Raw genomic sequence first — 17277 nt, 5'->3', positions numbered from 1 at the left:
TTATAAACCGCCTGATAATCGCGAATAGAATTTGAACAGCACTTGAGTGGTTAAGTGATCCTGTAAGCTATGTGAACCACTACACAAGTTCATGCTATCAGTTTAGTTTACAGGTTGACGGTAAATGTCGTCTGAGCAAGTGTATTAAACGTCATTGACAGTCCAACTAAATGTTTATTTTCCACCAACTCAGATGAGATCAACATTTTAATACAGCCTCTTGAAGATATTTTCCTCTTGTGACCTACTTATGAAATCTGCACCACTTCTCGTAAATTCCTAAACACAACCAAAACTGCTTGTTTTTCTGGAACTTTATCTTAAGCGGCTCAACTGTTTTCACAGCTTGTTTGGGGAAACTGAAAGCAGAAGTGGGGAACTCCCACAGCTCAATGACAAACCATCTCACACTCACGCCACCATACTTGTGGTGCTGCGGCCTCTCTGACCAGCATTGTAGGAGGGAGTTCCCGGAAACCTATCAGTTATGACGTATGTGAGAAAAGTTCACCATATAAGGAGTGTTGGTACGTCAATAGGAAAACAATCCTATCTGGGGCGTTGAAGGTCAGGAAACTGAAGTGCTGACAGGGCAGATGATTCTGACAACAGCCTGTCAGTGTTCTCGAGAAATGCCTCAATAATTCCAAAGAGGTGACATTTGAAAATGCTAAGAAAGACGTGAAGAAAACACATTTTTTCAATTGCAATATTTCTTTTACTTAAATATACTGTACAAGTACAAAACATATCAGGGTCAACCTGACAACAGAAATAAGTTACATCAGATTGCATCAACAATGTACAAAGTCAAATGTAAACAGGACAATTTTGTGTTCCAAAATGCCCAAGGTGTGTTCATTTTCACTGATTTCTATAGTTTCAGCCAAAACAATCCAGTTCCCTGTGCTGTCAGTGCAGTTCCAGTCCAGTGTTTTCAAAGTGCTAAGTCCGGCTTCCTCAGTAGGATTTGACTTTAGGAGACAAAATGAGCTGGCAGCCGCTGTTCACATGTGTCATGACTTTCTGTTTGAGTTGGTTCACCTGCTCCCGCAGGAGGGAGGCCGTGTTGCACAGCCCCGCGTTGTCTGTTTTCAGAACCTTCACCCTGTCCTCCAAACGGGCGATGCGCTCCAGCTTGCGCCGCCGGCACTTGGACGCCGCCAGCCGGTTCCTGAGCCGCTTGCGCTCCGCTTTGATTCGCTCCTGGTTCTCCAGGTCGATGGGGGACATGGGCGGCGAGCTGTTGTCGCTGCTCTGCATGTCCGGGACGGTCTGCGGCTCTTCCTTGAGGCCGCCGAAGCGCGGTGCGTGGAGCCCGGCGCCGGCCAATGAGTGTTGGAAGGAGTGGGGGGCGTGCGCGGCGCCCTGGGGGTGATGCGACTGCGGGTGATGGTGGTGGTGGTGGTGGTGGTGGTAGGGGTGGTGCGGCAGGTAGCTGATGGTGGCGGACGGGTAGCTGACAGCCGACGACAAGCCGGGGTTCGTGGAACAGCTGCCCAGGTTAGTGTACTCGAGCGGCTCTGGCTGCATGGTTGACCCGAAGACCGAACCGGGCGCCGAGCAGGCTACTCCCCCGGTTCCGATAGACACGTTGGGCGGTGCCATCTGGTTCATCTTGTGCAAGTCGTCCAGCGCCTTCACGAAACCTTCCGCAAAGCCCTCCTGCTCCTCTGTGATCCCGCGGTTGTACAGGTACTGGCTCGGCGTCGGCGTGGTGGTGATGAGCCCGTTGCTGTTCTGGATGATGAGTCGCTCCAAATCCGGGGAGGCGAGCTTGAGCGAGCCCGAGTCCGCCGTAGCCGCCGAATACAACTCGGAGTCGGCGCGCAGGTGGTGAGACTTGAAGTTGGAGCTCCGATAAGGATCAGACAAGTTCAAGTTCATGTTCTGCTTTATTAACTTGTAGTCTGGCGGGGCTGCGCCTGGATGGCCATAAGCAGAGAGAAACGAGTCGTCATAAAAAGGTTGTTCCATTATCGTGGACATATTCGCTTTAAAATCAGACAGGCAAATAGGCTACAAGAGTTCGTGAAGGTGTCCCAACTCAATCTCCAGCAAGTCCCGATGTATTATTATTTTGAAGAGCACTATTTTTAAAAAAAACAGCAAAACTTCCAAAATAGAGGAACTCTACTATACCAAGTCGTCGATTTGTACCTTTTAGTTGGAATCAAAGCGCAGTCCAGTGACTAATTCAGATGTTTTCATTCCACTCGTGTGTTGGTGAGTCTTTAATTTGTGAAAACCTGTCTGATCACCTCTCTCGTTTCCTCTTTTATGACAAGCTGCCGACCAGTTTCACTCTATTTATGCGTTCTGGCCGCGAGAGCGCAGAAGCCCGAAGCGACACCGAATCCGAGGTCCTGATTGGTCGCTGCCCCCTCGTGGTCCCGCCCCCAGGATGTCAGACGGGCGTAATGACGCACGTTGCCAGTAACCACCACTGTAAACACGGCGAGGCGCTTTCGCCCTGAGGAAAAGTCAAAAAGGTAAATATGAAACGTAACAAACGCGCTTTCACGATCTCAGCTTCTCGTCAACGAGCCTCGGGGGTCCAATTGAGTCCAGTAGACAAGACCACAGGCAACTCCACTCACAGACTCTGCCTTTATATCTAATCAATACGCTTACGCTGAGTCATGGATCCAAACTGATATCGGTTAGTCCATATTTGGGTATCCTGCCCGCCGGTTCCTCCCTGACACAAGCGGGAAGCCAATCCCCTTCTGGCGCGCTTCCAGCTGGACGAGACGTGGGAGGCTGCCCTCCCTTCCTGCCTCAGGCACAACACATGAGGTGAAGAGAGGGTGTGTAAACTGTGGGCGTGACTGCTTCAAAAATGTGCGAAGCATTGTGGCTGATTTCAAAATTGTGAACTAAAACGGTAGTTTATTAATCCAATCAATCCATTTTATGTAGGCTACCTTTTACCTATTTGTATGTCAACAAATTTGTTTAGTTACGACTTCCATTTGTATTATGTTGACATTGTATTATTATTATTTTTAAATCAGCCCAGAAGGATCATCAGGTAAGTAAGGTCAAGTAAAAACATTTCTTCAAATGGTAAATGGCTTGTACAGCGTTCACCGCTTTCTACAGCAATGTGTCACATTCACCCATTCACACGCACATTCATACACTATGCTTCCACCTCTAGTCTAAACATGACATTCTGATTAATATTGCAGTTGAAGAATTTGAATTAAGTATCAAAATCCACCTCTTTCTATCCAACTCAGGGGTGGCCATTTTACCACTTGTTATTGACTGAAAATGACATCACCATGCCGATAGTAACCAATCATGGCTCACCTGTTTTCTGGGTTTGGTCATGTGACATTTGCCACCTGAGCTGTGATTGGTTGTTAAATGACCCCCAAGGAACTGTGATGCCATTTTTGTTGACAGCAAGACTTTCGCAAAATGGCCGCAACGTGAGATGGATAAAACGGGTGGATTTTACCGTTTAATTCGTATTTAATAAACACAAAATTAATTTGAATGTCGTGTTTAGACTAGTGGAGCGCATAGAACATACTATTGTACAAAAAAATTGATGTGGTCATTTATACTCCTTATATCCACTTATTATATAAACTTGTTTCCTTCTTCTTCAGTTGTTTACCAGTCAGATACCTTTTATAGCATATTATATTACAAATAGTTCATCTATTTTTGGCTCTGTTTCAATCAACACTTTTTATTACACTAGCTGCAAAGCAAGATGGACGATTATACCAAATTGTACAAGTCAAACTGTACAATACCTACCATGGCTTGCCACTGAGTTGATATCTACAGTGTACATCTTTTATACACTTTAAATGTGACTTTCTGGCCTTGGTAAAGGATCAAAATAGTCACCTCTAATATTTAACTCTGCATGTAAAGTTAGATTATATTGTATCTGTGTATGTGACAATGTGTGTGATAGAAGTGCTGATGTTGCTGTAAACAAATCTCCAAGGTATGTCAAAGAAGGCAGTAGGCACGTCACCTGAGATGAACACCTGCTTGATGAACACCTCTGAATCATATCCAAGTGGGCCTTGCACCCGTGGATGTGCCCAAGCACGTTTCCACATTTTGGCTCACCTCTTAAGTGTTCTGTTATGCGGAGGCATATGCCACAACCTTATTTGTTCATACTAATTTTTGGCAGAAGGAAAGTGCGCAGTCGAGAAAGCTGCGGATTACACAATTTGGTCAAACTTACACTGTATATTATGGAAATATTCATTAAATGACGAGTTCATTCATTGTTGTTCGGTTTAATAGTTATTTTGGAAGTTTGTTTAGTTTGAAAGTAATTACTGATTGTTTGCATGACCCGAGAAAGACAATACGTAAGATAAGAAGTTGATTACTGGACTGGACTTTTGGACCATCACTGTAATTGCTTCAATTCAGAGCTCAATATATGATAAGCACAATAGAAAAGCAGGAACAAGCATCTCTATTTCCAGCTTCACATACGGCACATTAGCAGAGTTTCCAAAAAAAAAAAAGAATACATCCACAGGTGTCCAATACTAAAGGGATACTTGACTCATTGAGACATTTTCAGCAGTAAAAAGTGAATATTTTGTCTATAATTAATATGGTAACGTCATTATTTTTCAAGTCAATTAATACCTTTAAAAAGTATATTTTTTTGACTTGCTGTTGACTGAAGATGACATCATCTGTGCTGAGGAAGTAGGTAACGACCCAGAAAACAGGTGAACCATGATCGTTGGCTACTTCCTCAGCACAGGTGATGTCATTATCAGTTGACAGCAAGTTGAAAAATAACTTTTTAATGTATTAACTGTACTTGAAAAATAATGAAATTATCAAATTAATTCTGGACAAAATATTAACTTTTCACTGCTGAAAATTGTTCAATGAGTCAAGTATAAATGAATGCAGCAAGGCTCGGTTAGGACAGACCAAACTATTGATGCTTCGAGTTGGAGGCACGCCCCACCACCGGAAATGGTATCATTCTTTTGGGACGCAAGCAACCATCGTTAAGTTGCATAGCAGAGAAGTTGGTCAATAAGTCTTTGGTGAATGTGTTTCTGTTGTTTGTTGGAGACAAAATCATTGAGTTGTTTGGGACTGTTTGTTTCATAGTCGATGCAATATTTGGCATAATTAACTTCCTCTACTTGTTTGAACTGGAAAAGTGTATGATGCTGCACTCAGGTTTCCTATCAGTTCTGATACTTTAGATCAAACAAATTGTTCCTTGGCATGATGAGCATTCTTTGCAGTTTTTTAATGTACATTTTTTAAATTCATCATGGACCCAGAGGCTCTGAATAAATAATTCTTTGCCCTCACACACATACTAATATGTGAGATGTACTGGAGCATAGCTCAGACAACTCATACATCCAATTTTGTCGCTGCCGTTGAGTGCTGCGGTGATTCGTGTTGACACCTACAAGGGCATGGAACAGAGGGGGGGGGCATCAGAAAACTACTTTTTCACACTACATATGTTGGCATTTTGACCAACTTCAGTAGTTTTTCAAAAAAGACCGCATCACCTGTGAGGGAGTAACACAATCACTTCACAATGACACTTAAACAATAACATATAATAATTACTATAATTAAAACATTTTTAAAACATTAAAGGGACATCAGCAACGTTTTTGATATTGTGAGTCAGTGCTTGATGTTTTGGAAATGAGACAAATGTTCCACTGCAATTTGTAACATTCTTAAAGGTGACGTCATCCTTAAACATTTCTTGACAATAATAATGTTATATGTGTCCTGATTAGTCTAAACATGACATTCTGATTAATATTACATTTGTGAAATACAAGTTGTGCAGCAAAATCCAGCCATTTTTATCCATCTCAGGGGGCGGCCATTTTGCCACTTGCTGTCGCCAGAAGATGACATCACAGTTGCTCAGGCAACGACCAATCAAAGCTCACCTGTTTTCCAAAGCTGAGCTGTGATTGGTTGTTCCCCGAGACCCGAGCAACTGTGATGTCATTTTCAATCAAGTGGCAAAATGGTCGCTTTCTGATGTTGCTTAAAAAACTGTAGGATTTTGCTGCTTAACTCATATTCCACAATATTTACAGGATTGTGGGGCTGCATAAAACATATTATTGTTAAGAATTGTTTTGGTTTGACTTCCACTTTAATGTGATGTTACATTATGTTAATGTTTAAAAAAAAAAAAATCTTAGATTGGATGACAGTGAAATAGCATATCGAAGCATACATTGAGTTATTATAAAAACGTCACCGGAAATAATCTATTTCATAGGAGGTAGCAGAATGCATCCAAGTTGCTCGTCTTATTTCAAATCCAAAGGTTTGTGTCAGGAAAGGACAAAACGCTGTCTCCTGGTGACTTTAATTCCCGCAAACAACCCCCACTGTTTATGCAGCCACTTCATGAAATGAACCAGAAGTAACGTTTCTCTGAGTCTTGGGCAAGGTCTTCCATGCTGGAAGCTTGGTGACCTGGAAGCGGCCTGTAGGTGTGGTGAGTCAGGTACGGCCCATCGTCACGGCAACAAGATGGCTGTCCCCGCGAGGTGAGAACAAGTCAGTCCAACACACGGCGAGTATGAAGTCACACTCTTAGTCACTCCTTCAAGTAGGCCTGGGTTGTTTAATTTAATGTTGACAAAACCACATTGTCACTAGGCCCCGTCCTCTTAACATGCTCTCCTCCCCCTCCCAAAAACATCCCCGCCGTGATCTTTGTTATTTGGCCGCCTGTGGGAAATCGAGCCCCCTTGTGCATGTAATCGCTTTAATGAAGGCCCGTTTAATCAGCATGTTTGCGGTCTGTAGCTTGCAGATAGCGCCAAGGAGCCTCGTAGCCATGGGAGACCTTTAGCACAAGACGGGCCGATTGCTGGGGCCAAATGAGTGTGGCGGGAAAAGGCAGTCGGATCCAGCGCTTCCCCGGGGCTGACACATCACATATGGAGCTGTCCTTCCTACTTCCCCTCCATCCACATGGGTGCTTAAACTCACTGTCACCGTGCCAATCTGAGAAAAAGGCAAACAGTGGAGAAGGGCAGAGTTTTGTGCTGCATATTGTTTGTTATAAAGTGCAGTGGTTTTTAAATGGTGAAAATGCGACGCTTTGACTTTGAAGAGAGACTGCGTGACATGATTTTGCCTACGTCGTTGGGGTGTGTGACACAGATATGATGGATTATGTTGCAACGGTTATAAGGTGAGGTTGAGAAATTTGGGTTTACTTTACAACGTTCATCATGCTGTTCTTTTCCATCTTAACATGTGAAATGATTAAGGGTCCCGTTTCATTAACTTTGCAGAATATGGTGCAACGGATCACAAAAGTCACGGTTCGGATCGGATCATGGATTTCAGCCACACCATCGGGTCATTTTTCGGATCAGAAAAAAAAAAAAAAAAAGCAACACTTTTTCCCATTAAATAAAATAAATAAATAAATCAATCAATTCAAAATGTCTAATATAGCGTTTTAGGAACACAACTTTGAGGTGCAATATGAGGCAGAAACATTTTCATTTTATACATGGTCCATAAAATAACAAAGTACTAAGGGCTTAAACTTGTGTTCCTCCAATCTAAACAGCTACAATTGACATTTTGAGTTGTTTCTCTTTTTTTTTATGGGCAAAAGTGCTTTTATGAAATAAATGAAGACAAAGTTCTATTTATCTTTTTTTTCTTTTTTTTTAATAGTGAAAAGACCTCAAAGTATAATTTAAGGCACATTCCCTTCCTTTAAACATGGAGAGTGAAATACAAAGTAGCCTTGGCCCAGAATATTGAAAAAGAAATCAAGTAAGCCGGGTACCAGCTGTCAAACTCATTTACAGGTACCAGCCAAGTACATGTAGGTAATGCTAACAGATAGCTGCATGCTAGCCAGTAGCTTACGTCAGAGACTTCTGCCGTATCATACAACAACGGCATAATTAACTAGCGGTTTCTTAATGTCCTAAATGAGCGATTTTGGGCTAGTGTTGTGTTGATGTTGGTCGCAACTTTAATGTCAATAAAAACTGTGAACGCCTAAAAGGGAAGTCAAGCTAGCCATCATGCCACGACGTGAGCCACTTTCAAAGTAAATGTGTGCTGAGTCTATTTGCATTGATATCAATGTAAATAAACGTTATTTTGAAGTTAGCCTGAGTGTAAGTGGTATGTTACGTTGAGTAATATTTTGTGAGGATCACATTTTGTTCACTGTTGAGTTGTGGGCACGCAGGTGCACCTGCACAGCTATCACAGATATCCAATAAGTCTTACAGAGAAATATATGGAAGATCATTGTTGACTGATGCCAAGTTTTAATCTGCCTCGAGATTTATATCATCACTAGTACAAAAACATAATTTCTTTCTTGTAAATATATATATATATATATATATATATATATATATATATATATATATAAGTAATGAACTGATGTGACCTTGGCTACAGACGTGTTGCAGCGTGCATGAGCTCTACTTCAAACAAACAGCAGAAGCCCAGACAGGCAAGCGTGATAGTAAAGTGACAGAGGTGAGTAAGAAGCCAAACACTCCCATTTCTACAGACACACTTCAGGGATACGTCATAATATTGCGTGAATGCTCATATACTGTAAGTGACTACATTCTTACTCATGATGTGATGACATCACCCTCTATACATTATTCACTTGTGTTTTTAATCATTTATTTACATTTACATCTCAAGTTTTGGTACTACTTTTTATTGTGTTTTTGTCTACCTGACGTTGTTTGAAAATTATACATGTAAAAGCGATACAGTAGTGTTGATTATTGTCACAGCTTTGCTAACATGGTGAACTGAGTAACAAAAAATGCTAATCATTGCCAACTGAAAGAATTCACCTACTGGTATATGTTTTTTTCGACATTAGATGGGGAAATTCAATGGTAGAAGCTGGTGATTTTCAGACGGGTACAAGACAAGTATTTGCTGTCATCATTAACCTTCCCTCGTTCACATCCTATAGGTCACTAAATAGGTCTGATCAAGTTTTAAGCCAAATACTGTACAATACATATTGTATACTATTACTTTAATCACAGTTACTGAAGAACTCTTGACTTTGTTTCTGGTGAGATGTGCTTTTGGCCTGCTGAATTGCCAGGGAGTTCCTCTTTGCGTGAAAATAAGAGAAGTGAATGTGAGTCCATGCAGGGTGGGGAACATTTCGGTACACCGCGTTTTCATTTCCCCAATAAGTTGCAGTCAGCGTTGGGGCAGATGTGGCACTGGTAGGTCAGCGGAAGGTTCCAGAATGGGCTCAGGAAGGAGCAAAGAATTTCAATTGTATTGCTGAGTGTTTTGTTGCTCCGTGAAAATAACATTTGATCTGTTGTTTCAATAAATTGCAAAATGGATATGTTTCAATTTCAGGTAATTTTACATGTTCTAATATATTGACATTAGAAGTCAGTGTTTGAGGTACTGTGTTTTGATTTTCTTTTATGTTTAATGTGAGGTTCAACGCAAACTTTCAGCAAAATGTGCTTCAAAAATCAAACAAGAACTTGAAGTTTTATTATTATTATTATTATTATTATTATTATTATTATTATTATTATTATTATTGTCTGATTCCATATTACTTACAGTACTTGCCACAATTTAACGTTTAATATCAACTTTTCCCCATTCATTTTCAATGGGACAGACATTGAACTTTTTCTCAGTATCACTTTCCACGCCCACTTCCATATATATAACTTATCATCATTACCAGGTGTCTGATACTGTTCGGTTGGTAAATTGCATTGTCCAGTAACCAGGAGGTCATAATTTCATAATTTATCTCTCAAATTACTTCATAAGCATCTATGCATTCAAATCTTAGCATTCAGCTATTAGCATTCCCACGTAATGTTTCCAGAAATTGCACTTAGTCTAGTTATTATTATTATTTGCTTATTCCAATTTTTCACTTACTAGTAATTATTATTATTATTATTATTATTATTATTATTATTATTATTATTATTATTATTATTATTATTATTATTATTATTATTATTATTATGTTAAATATGTGCCTGTACACAATAAAGGTTGGCATAAAGTTTCATACAGCATCAAAATAGTTGCATATTTTTCATGAATTTCAACCATTTTTCAACACGCCGGTGCATTTCATTACCGCTCAATTCAGCCATGAAGCTTTCCTTGAAAAAGATCTTCACACAGTCTAACCTTGTGTGAAGGTCTCAATCTCGTGTTTGACATTTCTGCCTTTTTTTCCCTCAACTAAACTGAAGTCGCAATGCAACAGCAAAGAGAAGGCATGGTAACTTAATTATCATTCAAATGGTTTGTGAACAAATTCTTGAAAATTCATAAAAAATAATAAGATATTCTTGCCTGTAATTTATACTGTATTATACTCAATCATATTTTATGCAAAAAATAAATCATACTGGATATCTAGAAAAATCATTTCACGAGGTGCCGTATCTCAAAACGGTCACTCTTAAGCCTTACCATACATCAGAACATCACATCAGCTTGTGTGCATCCCCTCTTTGTGCGTCCTTGCCTGCGAATGAGGACACCTGCACTCAGAAGTCATATTTAGCAAAGAGCCACTAATCAGATAGCGGGGAAGGACCATGTGGTAAGTTGATGGAGAGATCAAATGGTGTGAGTGGGGTTGAAACTGTGTGGGCGCTCGCTGATGTTCTCGCCGAGACGAACACTCAGCGCCACTGGCCGCTTTTACTGCTCGGAAAGGAATGCGGACGCTTATTTCCTGCATGTGGCCTGACAGGCAAAAGAAGCAGGATCATTTTACCTACAAGCTTATTATTCAGTGAATGATGTCACTGTTTATGTTTTCATCCCTTTTCAAGTTTGGTCATTCTTATCACTCAACTCAGTATCAAATTGCCGAGAGTATTACAGTCATAACACAAACTAACACAAACCCCTAATTAGTCAACCTATCCCCCTAAACTTTCACCTGCAGTCAGACTTATTTCTTTAGATCTCATTGTTGTCTTTCACTTTAGTGTTGAGATGACACCAGCCTACGGTCTTTATTTCTATTACCAGAAATGGCAATTGAAATGAGAATGGAGACCAATGGATAGAATTTGTATGACTCATTTACTAACTTGAAAAATGCAGCCTAAATGTTGGAGGAGGCCACAATTTTTCATCAGTGCACTCAGGGGCCACATAGGACCACGCACTTCCTAACCAGATTTATAACAAAAGATGCTTTTTTAAAATATGGACAAAATACGTGATCTTAATACACTGCATTTTTGACAATACATTCTTCAATTCATATATAAAAGAGCAACTACCGTAGGCCGACAGCAAAGGGTTTGAAGCAAACAACAAAATATCCTCTTGCATAACAAATGACCATTCAAGGATGGCACAAATCTACTGAACGGTAAAACAAAATTAAGTGCAACAATTTGACAAAAATTAACTCATTAAAAATGTTATTGTAATTGAAGTACTTTGTTTGTCCTGCATATCATACTAAATCTGCAAAAAAATAAATAAAATGAAATATTAGGCCTACTCATGTTGTAGTATAAAGCAGTATAGTAAGCGCAAATAAGACATGTCTGCCATCTAGAGGTGCATGGTGACATTACAACTTAAAACTACAGTCAATGCATATTTAATAGTTTGTGTTTTGTTTTTTGTTTTTTTGTTTTTTACATTTTTTCCCGGGATTTTTTTCCACATTTACACAGTTTTTCCAGTTAAAAAACAAACAAAAAAACAAAAAAAAAACTTTATTGGATCAGCGTTTTCTGATGGGTTTTTTTCAAAAATAATTAAAAAATAAATATACAATATAATATTTATTTATTTATTATTTGTAAAAAAAAAACAACTATTTTGTGGAGACCTTAATCAAGGAGCCACTCAGAATGTGGTTGTGGGTTGTTGTTTTATGCTCTACTTGGCATTCAGCTTTAACAAAAAGCTCTTAACCGAAGAAACTTCTGAGTGTTGATTGAAGCTCTCTGAAACGTGTAAATGCGAGGAGAGAGCATAGTGAAATTCATTTCTATAATGTTTATTTACTGTACGTGTCCATCAAGTCTGTAAGAGGCTTGTCTGTAACATGACCTTCTCTAACCCTAAGCCATTCATGCCTGGTGGGAATTTTGACTTTAATTCTTTTATTGTTCACATCTGCAAAGTCATTAGGCGTGTTTGTTATGAATAGAGTGAGGGTGGAGTTGTCATTACGAGACACATTAGTCTTAATGTCTCAAAATGTCCCGTTCATGTTTGAACAGGACATTTTAAATTGCTGGGAACTGCTATTAAGAAACATAATTTGGTGAAAGTCGGATCATTTCAACAGCTTAGCAGCACCAAGTTATGCAAGTGAAGTACAGCATGTGGAGATTCAAATCAAATTCCACTTTCATTTTTGTTAGTTCCATGCCAACCCTTTAGGATGAATAATCAAATGTTTTACTATTTTACATTTGTACCTAAAAATACAATAAAAACCAACAGCTATTGTCAACAAGTGAGGACAACTGGTAATCCATGCTGTGTCATGTATTGACTGACATGGAAAGAAACAAATGCAACCGACTGATTATTACATTACGTAATTACTAACATGTAGTCCAGCCAATGTCACTACAATATAAGTTTGAGTTAGGTTGTAACCGTAAGTTAGTCGTTCTATCTATGTGCCTCAATTAGTCACCGGATGCGTCATCCACAACAAATGAGGCCCTCTCATCAAATAAAATGTTCTTTGGTAACAATGCCTCTTACGTCTTACGATGCTTCTTCTTAAATGTTGCACAGTTGGAAAGCCTGTTTGGTTCCCTTTTAAACAAAGCCCCATTTGTAGGGAGCGTTCATTTGTGAGAAGAACTTTACTATTGTGTATTTGGATTGCACTCATTCCTGTTCCAAATACTTAATTCTGCTCTTGAGGGACTAGTTGAATAAAAAAGAACCAAACGTTCTTACTCATGCTGGCTGTCAGCCTGCATGGTTGCACGCTGCTGTTGGACTGAATTCCACTCCTCAAACACAACATAAGAACAATAATTTTTTGGGGGGAAAATGGTTTTGGAAACGTTTTTTTTTTTTTTTTTAATATTCATCATAGATGTCAGGAAAAGTATTTAAACACTTGAGGCTGATTTCACTTCTCTTGGCAGCTTATTCAATTTGCATGCAGCATTGAACTCTTGTCTCCACTAATTGACCCGAGTTTGTTGACCTACGTTGAATTATATTCAATTAACATTTCTTTAAAGTATTCAGGACCTAAACCAATCAGTAATTTATAGGCAAGGAGAGGCAGTTTTTTTTGTGTAGTACATTTCCTGCACAAGGCAACTCAAAGTACTTCACACAAGCAGACACACCTACAAGCATCAACAAACAGTTGACAACATTCGGGGGGAAAAGCAGAGAAAACATACGTAACATTAACAGAAAACTTAAAAAAATTGTCTCAAGTGAAATATGGTTGGCTCCACATGTCATGTGACATATGTTGCATGAATTACTACTTATTTATGTATTTATTTATCTCTTTATTCACTACTTCTTATTTATTTACTGATGTAAAATGTATTTACTTGTAAAAAAACAAAAAAAAACTGTATTTGCACTTCAAAATGTTTGCTTTGTTCTTGTTTACTGCAAAACTGATGTTTATGTACAGCACTTTGTATACAGCAACGCATGTTCTTAAAGCACTTTATAAATAAAGTTGAGTTGAATCATAATTTGTTATGCAGTGTAACTGTATTAAACTGAGCGCGCATTCCCATGAGTGCAAAAGGGGAGAGTCAAAGACATCATGGGGGGAATGTAGACATTCTTGACATTTTTGAAATCATTAGTCATCACTCCTTTCTCGTCACTTGGAGAGTACTGCAAAGATATGTTTTGTTTTCAGGTGAAAATGACAAATGCAGCACATTGATCCGAGTGTACGCCTCGTGTGCTGTTATTTGTCAGGTAGCGGTGCAGACAGGCGTGACTGGGAGAGGCCCTGTCACACTTTCTTCAGCACGCTTTGTAGTGTGACCACTAATATATGGAGACGGAGAGCTAAAAGCTTTGAGTCACTCAACCACAGTCGACTCAATTCTGTCCGGCAGTGAAACGGTTAAACTTTTTCTTTTCCTCCTCCTGGCTGCTTGGTGGAGTCCTGTGGCAAAAAAATGAGGTGGAGGTTGTTGATGCTGAACCAGATATTTAACGTCAGGAAATATCAGCCTTCACATGAAACAAACTTCTTTTGTTCTTGATCTCACCGTAACTATCTCTTCATCTTTCGTTCTCCTCTGCTATCAGTTTGCATTTTGTCTTTCTTTTCCTCCTTTTTGGAATGTGCAACAAAATATATTTGCTTTAAAATAATAAATAATGAATACTGAAAATAGTTGCCGGTGGTAGTTGAAGAAATAGGGAATTATTAAGAGATTTGTTTGTGAATTTGTCCTACATGTTAGAAGAAAATTTATGAGAAAATGTAAGCAGACATACTGGATTGCGGCGATCTAGCGTTAAACTGTTTTTCACTGTTTCAGCTTCCTGATTTTCTTTCAGGAAGTGAGGGCGTTGCTAAAACTGGGGACAGTGATCCACTTGGCATGAGTTGCCCCTACCCCAATATATAAAAAATTTGAGCACTTTCATTCACGTAGCGTTATGCCCTAAATTGTCATATCCTCCTGACTATCAGGAAAAAAGTATTGTCCAATCATGTTTATTTTTGATATACCCCAATCTTTGTGAAGTAACTGCAAAAGGAAATTTTTGAATTTTTTTTTTTAAGCAATGATGTGTCCACTACAGAGGACATTTTTTAAAACTTAAATGCTAGGCTCAAATACAGTTAAAATAATTCAAATACTTTAATGTGTTCTTAAGAGTCTTATAGAAAACATACTAACAACATTTAAAGCCTAAATTTGTTCAATAAAAAGTGTTATACACTTTTCCTCTTCCCTAAAACGTGCTTGCACTGAGGGAAGCCATTTTCTTTTATGATGCATTCAAAGGTAGCAAAGCCCCACCCCTACACATTTGGTATCATTGGAAAGCTCTGAATGTCCTCTGTAGAGCACAAAAGGAGTTAATTCAATCGTATGCACTGTGTGGGAGATATTCAGGTTTAAAGAGGTCCACTACAGAGGAAAAATTTGAATTGCTGGTAGTAGGCAGGCTATGCTGTTAACTTGCTAGCTATGCCTACACCCCGAAAATGCATCTTCCCTTCAGATAGTGCTCTGGTGTGGCCTCTTTCGAGCGCCTCGTCGTTAACCATGAGTGCATGCACGTCGCAGTAAGAAAGACGGAAGCACCAGGAGTGGAAAAAAACAAGTCTGACTTGACAGTGAGCATGCGGATCAGGGATTTAGGCTGGCATGGTCACTTTAGAGTGCCTCGTGGTAGAGTGGAAAAGACACCAGAGGCTTTAAGTAGCTACATTTTCATGGCTCAAACATGTAGTTACGTATAAGCATAAGAAAGATGCAAGATGAAGTGGCATCCATTTTTCCCAAGTAGAGGGATTTCATTAATAGTTAACGTGGCTTCAGCACATTCATCAGTAGACATGCCCACAAATTTCCTACCACCTTAGTGTGAATGATGTGAACATGTGTCTGTGTGTTTCTGAGGATATAATTGATCCTTCACCTTAAAAATGAGATTATTTTGAACTGAATGAACAAATAAATGAGAAATTAGAGGAATATAATTTATTAACGTAGCAAGCCCAAGCTTTTATGATTATGTTGAATGACCAAATAAAGTCATTAATGAGAGGAGCCACATCTAACACTCAAAATCTCAAAATGTTTTTCCACATAAACCCGTTATGTCAATTAATTTTTCAGGAATTGGATGATCTTTCAATAGATTTTGCAAACAGACATTGCACAAACTTGCTTTGTTGTACAAGCTCACATTGCACAAACGTTCCCTTTAAGTAATGTCAAAATACATAAATAATGCCAACATGTTTTGAAGTTTAGAAGATGTCAATATGACAAATGTGGCAAGGTAGTTAGTATACATAACTCAATTCATTTTGCAAATCTGCATGTACATTAAGATGATATAAATGCCACCAGTGAAGCAAATGTTTCACAGTATGTGCGTGGAAAGGGAGTGAGGGAGCGAGCATTTGTGAATCTTGGACGTGACGCTGACGCATATATTTGTTCACAAACAGCATGCCAGTGATCTCCCCTCTTTCACCACCCCGTTCTGTTACAACATACACCCATCTGTCCTCTTTTTGCCTCTCTTCATTGTATTTATGTGGAAAATATGAGCCTGGATCAAACTCACAGATCGACTCCTAGTATTTATCAGATGCTTGAAAGTCTCAAAAGTGTGCACATGCGCTGCCAAACTTTCTTCATTCGTGACATATTGTTGGTAAAAGTACTCATGAGCCATGCAGTGTAGTTATTTCCACAGGCAGGAAAATCCCAGGAGGGAGCTATGACATCATTTTGTCTGATTAATGATTGCAGGGGGGTGGAATGCCAAAATCTTCTCTCCATGGCTCGCTCAGGCATCAACAATGGACATTAACATGACAACAAACTTCATGTAGCAAGCTTGACTTTTTTTTGTCCACTGGTACCTCACAACTATCTATATCACAATAGACAGATAGATAGATAGATAGATAGATAGATAGATAGATAGATAGATAGATAGATAGATAGATAGATAGATAGATAGATAGATAGATAGATAGATAGATAGATAGATAGATAGATAGATAGATAGATAGATAGATAGAAAAGCAGATTTATAATCTTTGTGTTGACTCAAATAAGACATTTGCAAAAATCAAGTCCAAGTTTACACCACTCAGTAAATAAATGTCATTTTCTTCCCATTCAAAATGGATTTACAATGTTTTGGGGGAAAATGACTTTTCAAAGCGAGTCTTTACATTTTTAATGGTGTCATATGTTATTATTAGGGGTGTTAAAAAATCGATTCGGCACTACAGCATGCAATTCTAGAATCGATTCAATAGGCAGCCGAATCGATTTTTTAACATCTATTTTTTATGGAAAAATATTTTTAAAAAACAGCTAACTTTCACACCTTAAGCATGGAAGAATGTTATATTAATGGAACATTAAGTCTTAATATTTTATTTCAATGCTGTTCTAACATGAACAAAGGTTACAACCTATTTGTTAAATACAGTGGTTCACAGTTATAAAACTGAAGTTTCAGATTAATAAATAATACATTTTCATACAAATC

General features: G+C 38.9%; 1 protein-coding gene across 2 annotated transcripts; it reads right to left on the bottom strand.

The window, feature by feature from the left end:
• Positions 1-225: 225 nt before the first annotated feature.
• junba (JunB proto-oncogene, AP-1 transcription factor subunit a) lies at positions 226-2661 on the bottom strand. Of its 2 annotated transcripts, XM_077525243.1 has the most exons (2): positions 2161-2659; positions 226-1925 (listed from the first exon to the last, which is right to left on the bottom strand). In XM_077525243.1, the coding sequence occupies exon 2, from the start codon at positions 1885-1887 to the stop codon at positions 961-963; it is 927 nt and encodes a 308-aa protein (XP_077381369.1). In that variant the 5' UTR covers positions 1888-1925; positions 2161-2659; the 3' UTR covers positions 226-960. The 2 variants fall into 2 exon arrangements, with proteins under 2 accessions (XP_077381369.1, XP_077381368.1); XM_077525242.1 differs by having other exon boundaries at positions 226-2661.
• Positions 2662-17277: the final 14616 nt, after the last annotated feature.

Source organism: Festucalex cinctus, chromosome 6 (assembly GCF_051991245.1).
Source record: "Festucalex cinctus isolate MCC-2025b chromosome 6, RoL_Fcin_1.0, whole genome shotgun sequence".
NCBI lineage: Eukaryota > Metazoa > Chordata > Actinopteri > Syngnathiformes > Syngnathidae > Festucalex > Festucalex cinctus.
The sequence above is the reverse complement of the archived record's forward strand: the minus strand, read 5'-3'. Positions and strand labels throughout refer to the sequence as shown.

Coding starts and splice junctions, on each gene's coding strand:
- junba (XM_077525242.1), bottom strand. CDS start 1,989: ATGTCCACGATAATGGAACAACCTTTTTATGACGACTCGTTTCTCTCT.